This window comes from Entelurus aequoreus, linkage group LG21 (genome assembly GCF_033978785.1).
Source record: "Entelurus aequoreus isolate RoL-2023_Sb linkage group LG21, RoL_Eaeq_v1.1, whole genome shotgun sequence".
In the NCBI taxonomy this organism is placed as follows: domain Eukaryota; kingdom Metazoa; phylum Chordata; class Actinopteri; order Syngnathiformes; family Syngnathidae; genus Entelurus; species Entelurus aequoreus.
The window spans coordinates 5,695,687-5,705,229 of record NC_084751.1 but is presented as its reverse complement, the minus strand read 5'-3'; the positions used below and the strand labels follow the sequence as shown (position 1 = coordinate 5,705,229).

At 45.8% G+C, this 9,543-nt stretch overlaps 1 protein-coding gene across 1 annotated transcript; it reads left to right on the top strand.

Moving 5' to 3' along the window:
- The first annotated feature begins 383 nt into the window (after positions 1-383).
- Positions 384-6,109, top strand: LOC133638981 (uncharacterized). The gene is made up of 5 exons (XM_062032034.1): positions 384-500; positions 2,952-3,092; positions 3,237-3,365; positions 3,753-3,863; positions 5,993-6,109. Exons 2-5 carry the CDS (start codon positions 2,964-2,966, stop codon positions 6,107-6,109), a joined length of 486 nt encoding a protein of 161 aa, XP_061888018.1. The 5' UTR covers positions 384-500; positions 2,952-2,963.
- The last annotated feature ends 3,434 nt before the right edge of the window (positions 6,110-9,543 follow it).

The following is a 9,543-nucleotide window of genomic DNA, read 5'->3' as shown; positions in this document are numbered from 1 at the left end:
AGCCTCCGCTGTCCTTTTAAGGAGAAGTGTGTCCTTCTGCTCCTGAAGGGGGCGTGTCCAAAGACGCAGCAAGGTGAGCACAAGGTGGACAGGTCTCATGTCTTTCTTCAAGCTCCGCCCCTTAAAGTGACACAGATGTTGCCCTCAGCAGCACAAAGCATGATGGGAGAAAGCCCTAGAAGGATGAGAGGAGGAAGACCATGGTGTCTTCTCCATGTTTGGAAGGAGGGAGGGAGGAAGGAAGGAATGAAGGAAGGAAGGAGGCTTCTTAAGGTCGCTGCCTTGAGCTCAGACTCTGACTTCTTCTCTGCTGACCACACCTTCATCTCCTTGCAGCACCAGGTAACATCTTCAACATCACCTTCTTTATCTTCATCATCACTTCTCTGCTGACCACACCTTCATCTCCTTGCAGCACCAGGTAACATCTTCATCATCACCTTCTTTATCTTCATCATCACTTCTCTGCTGACCACACCTTCATCTCCTTGCAGCACCAGGTAACATCTTCATCATCTCCTCTTCCTCATCACCACCTTGCTTATCTTCACCTCTTCATCTTCACCTCCTCCTCCTCATCATCACCTTCTTTATCTTCATCATCTTTACCTCCTCTTCCTCATCATCACCTTCATCATCACTATATTCACCTCCTCTTCCTCATCATCATCTTCACCTCTTCCTCATCATCACCTTCATCACCACCTTCTTCATCTTCCCCTCCTCTTCCTCATCACCTTCTTTATCTTCATCATCTTCACCTCTTCCTCATCACCACCTTCATCACCACCTTCTTTATCGTCATCATCTTCACCTCTTCCTCATCACCACCTTCCATCATCACCTTCATCACCATCTTCTTTATCTTCATCATCTTCACCTCCTCTGCCTCATCAGCACCTTCATCATCACCTTCTTTATCTTTGTCTTCACCTCTTCCTCATCACCACCTTCTTTATCTTCATCATCTTCACCTCTTCCTCATCATCACCTTCATCACCACCTTCTTTATCTTCACCTCCTCACCGCCATGTGCCTGAGGTGAGGAGACGTGTGTTGAAGATGGTGTGTCCAGCACACATGACCAAATATGGTCATGGAAGCATGAGGGGCAGGAGAACTGAGCTCCACTTCTTCATGTCCAAATTAGGCGGTGTTTATGTGCTGTTGTCCCACAGAGTCCTAGCATGGAATGAGGTGGTGTTTATGTGCTGTTGTCCCACAGAGTCCTAGCATGGAATGAGGTGGTGTTTATGTGTTGTCCCACAGAGTCCTAGCATGGAATGAGGTGGTGTTTATGTGCTGTTGTCCCACAGAGTCCTAGCATGGAATGAGGTGGTGTTTATGTGTTGTCCCACAGAGTCCTAGCATGGAATGAGGTGGTGTTTATGTGTTGTCCCACAGAGTCCTAGCATGGAATGAGGTGGTGTTTATGTGTTGTCCCACAGAGTCCTAGCATGGAATGAGGTGGTGTTTATGTGTTGTCCCACAGAGTCCTAGCATGGAATGAGGTGGTGTTTATGTGCTGTTGTCCCACAGAGTCCTAGCATGGAATGAGGTGGTGTTTATGTGTTGTCCCACAGAGTCCTAGCATGGAATGAGGTGGTGTTTATGTGTTGTCCCACAGAGTCCTAGCATGGAATGAGGTGGTGTTTATGTGTTGTCCCACAGAGTCCTAGCATGGAATGAGGTGGTGTTTATGTGTTGTCCCACAGAGTCCTAGCATGGAATGAGGTGGTGTTTATGTGTTGTCCCACAGAGTCCTAGCATGGAATGAGGTGGTGTTTATGTGTTGTCCCACAGAGTCCTAGCATGGAATGAGGTGGTGTTTATGTGTTGTCCCACAGAGTCCTAGCATGGAATGAGGTGGTGTTTATGTGTTGTCCCACAGAGTCCTAGCATGGAATGAGGTGGTGTTTGTGTTGTCCCACAGAGTCCTAGCATGGAATGAGGTGGTGTTTATGTGTTGTCCCACAGAGTCCTAGCATGGAATGAGGTGGTGTTTATGTGTTGTCCCACAGAGTCCTAGCATGGAATGAGGTGGTGTTTATGTGTTGTCCCACAGAGTCCTAGCATGGAATGAGGTGGTGTTTATGTGTTGTCCCACAGAGTCCTAGCATGGAATGAGGTGGTGTTTATGTGCTGTTGTCCCACAGAGTCCTAGCATGGAATGAGGTGGTGTTTATGTGCTGTTGTCCCACAGAGTCCTAGCATGGAATGAGGTGGTGTTTATGTGTTGTCCCACAGAGTCCTAGCATGGAATGAGGTGGTGTTTATGTGTTGTCCCACAGAGTCCTAGCATGGAATGAGGTGGTGTTTATGTGTTGTCCCACAGAGTCCTAGCATGGAATGAGGTGGTGTTTATGTGTTGTCCCACAGAGTCCTAGCATGGAATGAGGTGGTGTTTATGTGTTGTTCCACAGAGTCCTAGCATGGAATGAGGTGGTGTTTATGTGTGGTCCCACAGAGTCCTAGCATGGAATGAGGTGGTGTTTATGTGTTGTCCCACAGAGTCCTAGCATGGAATGAGGTGGTGTTTATGTGTGGTCCCACAGAGTCCTAGCATGGAATGAGGTGGTGTTTATGTGTTGTCCCACAGAGTCCTAGCATGGAATGAGGTGGTGTTTATGTGTTGTCCCACAGAGTCCTAGCATGGAATGAGGTGGTGTTTATGTGTTGTTCCACAGAGTCCTAGCATGGAATGAGGTGGTGTTTATGTGTGGTCCCACAGAGTCCTAGCATGGAATGAGGTGGTGTTTATGTGTTGTTCCACAGAGTCCTAGCATGGAATGAGGTGGTGTTTATGTGTTGTTCCACAGAGTCCTAGCATGGAATGAGGTGGTGTTTATGTGTGGTCCCACAGAGTCCTAGCATGGAATGAGGTGGTGTTTATGTGTTGTCCCACAGAGTCCTAGCATGGAATGAGGTGGTGTTTATGTGTGGTCCCACAGAGTCCTAGCACCATGTGTGATGACGATGAGAGCACCGCCCTGGTCTGCGATAACGGATCCGGTCTTTGCAAAGCTGGATTTGCTGGAGACGACGCCCCCAGAGCCGTCTTCCCTTCCATCGTGGGACGGCCTAGACACCAGGTGAGTCTCAAACACTGCCTGAAGGACCCCACGCTCCTACAGTGTGTGTGTGTGTGTGTGTGTGTGTGTGTGTGTGTGTGTGTGTGTGTGTGTGTGTGTGTGTGTGTGTGTGTGTGTGTGTGTGTGTGTGTGTGTGTGTGTCAGGGTGTGATGGTAGGCATGGGACAGAAGGACAGCTACGTAGGAGACGAGGCTCAGAGCAAGAGAGGAATCCTCACACTCAAATATCCCATAGAACATGGAATCATCACCAACTGGGACGACATGGAGAAGGTCCGACAAATCACTTCCTGTCCCACACACCACTTCCTGTCCCACACACCACTTCCTGTGCGACACAGCACTTCCTGTGCGACACATCACTTCCTGTCCCACACACCACTTCCTGTCCCACACAGCACTTCCTGTCCCACAAAGCACTTCCTGTCCCACACACCACTTCCTGTCCCACACACCACTTCCTGTCCCACACACCACTTCCTGTCCCACACACCACTTCCTGTCCCACACACCACTTCCTGTGCGACACAGCACTTCCTGTCCCACACAGCACTTCACGTGCGACACATCACTTCATGTGCGACACATCACTTCCTGTCCCACACATCACTTCCTGTGCGACACCCAGCTTTAAATGTCATGTGTCTTGTCATTGGTCAGATCTGGCATCACTCTTTCTACAACGAGCTGCGAGTGGCACCTGAGGAACATCCCACTCTCCTCACTGAGGCTCCACTCAACCCCAAAGCCAACCGCGAGAAGATGACCCAGGTCACACCCTGGACCAACACCTCATGTTTCTCATCTCATGTCTCACATCTCACGTCTCTCATCTCATGTCTCACACATACACATCTCATGTCTCACACATCTCATGTCTCACACATCTCATGTCTCACACATCTCATGTCTCACACATACACATCTCATGTCTCACACATCTCATGTCTCACACATACACATCTCATGTCTCACACATCTCATGTCTCACACATACACATCTCATGTCTCACACATCTCATGTCTCACACATCTCATGTCTCACACATACACATCTCATGTCTCACACATCTCATGTCTCACACATACACATCTCATGTCTCACACATCTCATGTCTCACACATACACATCTCATGTCTCACACATCTCATGTCTCACACATACACATCTCATGTCTCACACATCTCATGTCTCACACATACACATCTCATGTCTCACACATACACATCTCATGTCTCACACATACACATCTCATGTCTCACACATCTCATGTCTCACACATCTCATGTCTCACACATACACATCTCATGTCTCACACATACACATCTCATGTCTCACACATACACATCTCATGTCTCACACATACACATCTCATGTCTCACACATACACATCTCATGTCTCACACATACACATCTCATGTCTCACACATACACATCTCATGTCTCACACATACACATCTCATGTCTCACACATCTCATGTCTCACACATCTCATGTCTCACACATCTCATGTCTCACACATACACATCTCATGTCTCACACATCTCATGTCTCACACATACACATCTCATGTCTCACACATCTCATGTCTCACACATCTCATGTCTCACACATACACATCTCATGTCTCACACATACACATCTCATGTCTCACACATACACGTCTCATGTCTCACACATACACATCTCATGTCTCACACATACACATCTCATGTCTCACACGTACACATCTCATGTCTCACACATACACATCTCATGTCTCACACATACACATCTCATGTCTCACACATACACATCTCATGTCTCACACATACACATCTCATGTCTCACACATACACATCTCATGTCTCACACATACACATCTCATGTCTCACACATACACATCTCATGTCTCACACATACACATCTCATTCTCACATCTCATGTCTCACATCTCACGTCTCATGTCTCACACATACACATCTCATGTCTCACATCTCACGTCTCATGTCTCACACATACACATCTCATGTCTCACACATCTCATGTCTCACATCTCACATCTCATGTCTCACACATACACATCTCATGTCTCACATATCTCATGTCTCACACATCTCATGTCTCACACATACACATCTCATGTCTCACACATACACATCTCATGTCTCACACATCTCATGTCTCACACATACACATCTCATGTCTCACACATACACATCTCATGTCTCACACATACACATCTCATGTCTCACACATACACATCTCATGTCTCACACATACACATCTCATGTCTCACACATACACATCTCATGTCTCACACATCTCATGTCTCACACATACACATCTCATGTCTCACACATACACATCTCATGTCTCACACATACACATCTCATGTCTCACACATACACATCTCATGTCTCACACATACACATCTCATGTCTCACACATACACATCTCATGTCTCAGACACACACAGAGGTGTCATGTCTCAGACACACACACAGGTCTCATGTCTCAGACACACACAGGTGTCATGTCTCAGACACACACACACACAGACACACACACACACACACACACACAGGTGTCATGTCTCAGACACACACACACAGACACACACACACAGGTCTCATGTCTCAGACACACACACACAGACACACACACACACACAGGTGTCATGTCTCAGACACACACACAGACACACACACACACACACAGGTGTCATGTCTCAGACACACACACACACACACACACACACACACACACACACACACACACACACAGGTGTCATGTCACAGACACACACACACACACACACACAGGTGTCATGTCTCAGACACACACACACACACACACACAGGTGTCATGCAGGTGATGATGTGTGTGTGTGTGTGTGTGTCTGTGTGTGTGTGTTCAGATCATGTTTGAGACCTTCAACGTGCCTGCCATGTACGTGGCCATCCAGGCTGTCCTCTCTCTCTACGCCTCTGGACGCACTACAGGTCACTTCTTACCTACCTCTGCACTTAACTAACACTAATGCACTACAGGTCACTTCTTACCTACCTCTGCACTTAACTAACACTAATGCACTACAGGTCACTTCTTACCTACCTCTGCACTTAACTAACACTAATGCACTACAGGTCACTTCTTACCTACCTCTGCACTTAACTAACACTAATGCACTACAGGTCACTTCTTACCTACCTCTGCACTTAACTAACACTAATGCACTACAGGTCACTTCTTACCTACCTCTGCACTTAACTAACACTAATGCACTACAGGTCACTTCTTACCTACCTCTGCACTTAACTAACACTAATGCACTACAGGTCACTTCTTACCTACCTCTGCACTTAACTAACACTAATGCACTACAGGTCACTTCTTACCTACCTCTGCACTTAACTAACACTAATGCACTACAGGTCACTTCTTACCTACCTCTGCACTTAACTAACACTAATGCACTACAGGTCACTTCTTACCTACCTCTGCACTTAACTAACACTAATGCACTACAGGTCACTTCTTACCTACCTCTGCACTTAACTAACACTAATGCACTACAGGTCACTTCTTACCTACCTCTGCACTTAACTAACACTAATGCACTACAGGTCACTTCTTACCTACCTCTGCACTTAACTAACACTAATGCACTACAGGTCACTTCTTACCTACCTCTGCACTTAACTAACACTAATGCACTACAGGTCACTTCTTACCTACCTCTGCACTTAACTAACACTAATGCACTACAGGTCACTTCTTACCTACCTCTGCACTTAACTAACACTAATGCACTACAGGTCACTTCTTACCTACCTCTGCACTTAACTAACACTAATGCACTACAGGTCACTTCTTACCTACCTCTGCACTTAACTAACACTAATGCACTACAGGTCACTTCTTACCTACCTCTGCACTTAACTAACACTAATGCACTACAGGTCACTTCTTACCTACCTCTGCACTTAACTAACACTAATGCACTACAGGTCACTTCTTACCTACCTCTGCACTTAACTAACACTAACCACCCTCTCTGTCTTTAACACTGACCACTGTGTATGTGTGTGTGTGTTTAACACTGACCACTGTGTGTGTGTGTGTTTAACACTGACCACTGTGTATGTGTGTGTTTAACACTGACCACTGTGTGTGTGTGTGTTTAACACTGACCACTGTGTATGTGTGTGTTTAACACTGACCACTGTGTGTGTGTGTTTAACACTGACCACTGTGTATGTGTGTGTTTAACACTGACCACTGTGTATGTGTGTTTAACACTGACCACTGTGTATGTGTGTGTTTAACACTGACCACTGTGTGTGTGTGTTTAACACTGACCACTGTGTGTGTGTGTTTAACACTGACCACTGTGTGTGTGTGTTTAACACTGACCACTGTGTGTGTGTGTTTAACACTGACCACTGTGTATGTGTGTGTTTAACACTGACCACTGTGTATGTGTGTGTTTAACACTGACCACTGTGTGTGTGTGTTTAACACTGACCACTGTGTGTGTGTGTTTAACACTGACCACTGTGTATGTGTGTTTAACACTGACCACTGTGTGTGTGTGTGTTTAACACTGACCACTGTGTGTGTGTGTTTAACACTGACCACTGTGTGTGTGTGTGTGTTTAACACTGACCACTGTGTGTGTGTGTGTTTAACACTGACCACTGTGTGTGTGTGTTTAACACTGACCACTGTGTATGTGTGTGTTTAACACTGACCACTGTGTGTGTGTTTAACACTGACCACTGTGTATGTGTGTGTTTAACACTGACCACTGTGTGTGTGTGTTTAACACTGACCACTGTGTATGTGTGTGTTTAACACTGACCACTGTGTATGTGTGTGTTTAACACTGACCACAGTGTATGTGTGTGTTTAACACTGACCACTGTGTGTGTGTGTTTAACACTGACCACTGTGTGTGTGTGTTTAACACTGACCACTGTGTATGTGTGTTTAACACTGACCACTGTGTGTGTGTGTGTTTAACACTGACCACTGTGTGTGTGTGTTTAACACTGACCACTGTGTGTGTGTGTGTTTAACACTGACCACTGTGTGTGTGTGTGTTTAACACTGACCACTGTGTGTGTGTGTTTAACACTGACCACTGTGTATGTGTGTGTTTAACACTGACCACTGTGTGTGTGTGTTTAACACTGACCACTGTGTATGTGTGTGTTTAACACTGACCACTGTGTATGTGTGTGTTTAACACTGACCACTGTGTATGTGTGTGTTTAACACTGACCACTGTGTGTGTGTGTTTAACACTGACCACTGTGTGTGTGTGTTTAACACTGACCACTGTGTATGTGTGTTTAACACTGACCACTGTGTGTGTGTGTGTTTAACACTGACCACTGTGTGTGTGTGTTTAACACTGACCACTGTGTGTGTGTGTGTTTAACACTGACCACTGTGTGTGTGTGTGTGTGTTTAACACTGACCACTGTGTGTGTGTGTTTAACACTGACCACTGTGTATGTGTGTGTTTAACACTGACCACTGTGTGTGTGTGTGTGTGTTTAACACTGACCACTGTGTGTGTGTGTTTAACACTGACCACTGTGTGTGTGTGTGTTTAACACTGACCACTGTGTATGTGTGTGTTTAACACTGACCACTGTGTATGTGTGTGTTTAACACTGACCACTGTGTATGTGTGTGTTTAACACTGACCACAGTGTATGTGTGTGTTTAACACTGACCACTGTGTGTGTGTGTTTAACACTGACCACTGTGTGTGTGTGTTTAACACTGACCACTGTGTATGTGTGTTTAACACTGACCACTGTGTGTGTGTGTGTTTAACACTGACCACTGTGTGTGTGTGTGTTTAACACTGACCACTGTGTGTGTGTGTGTTTAACACTGACCACTGTGTGTGTGTGTGTGTTTAACACTGACCACTGTGTGTGTGTGTTTAACACTGACCACTGTGTATGTGTGTGTTTAACACTGACCACTGTGTGTGTGTGTTTAACACTGACCACTGTGTATGTGTGTGTTTAACACTGACCACTGTGTGTGTGTGTTTAACACTGACCACTGTGTATGTGTGTGTTTAACACTGACCACTGTGTGTGTGTGTTTAACACTGACCACTGTGTATGTGTGTGTTTAACACTGACCACTGTGTATGTGTGTGTTTAACACTGACCACTGTGTGTGTGTGTTTAACACTGACCACTGTGTGTGTGTGTTTAACACTGACCACTGTGTATGTGTGTTTAACACTGACCACTGTGTGTGTGTGTGTTTAACACTGACCACTGTGTGTGTGTGTTTAACACTGACCACTGTGTGTGTGTGTGTTTAACACTGACCACTGTGTGTGTGTGTGTGTGTTTAACACTGACCACTGTGTGTGTGTGTTTAACACTGACCACTGTGTATGTGTGTGTTTAACACTGACCACTGTGTGTGTGT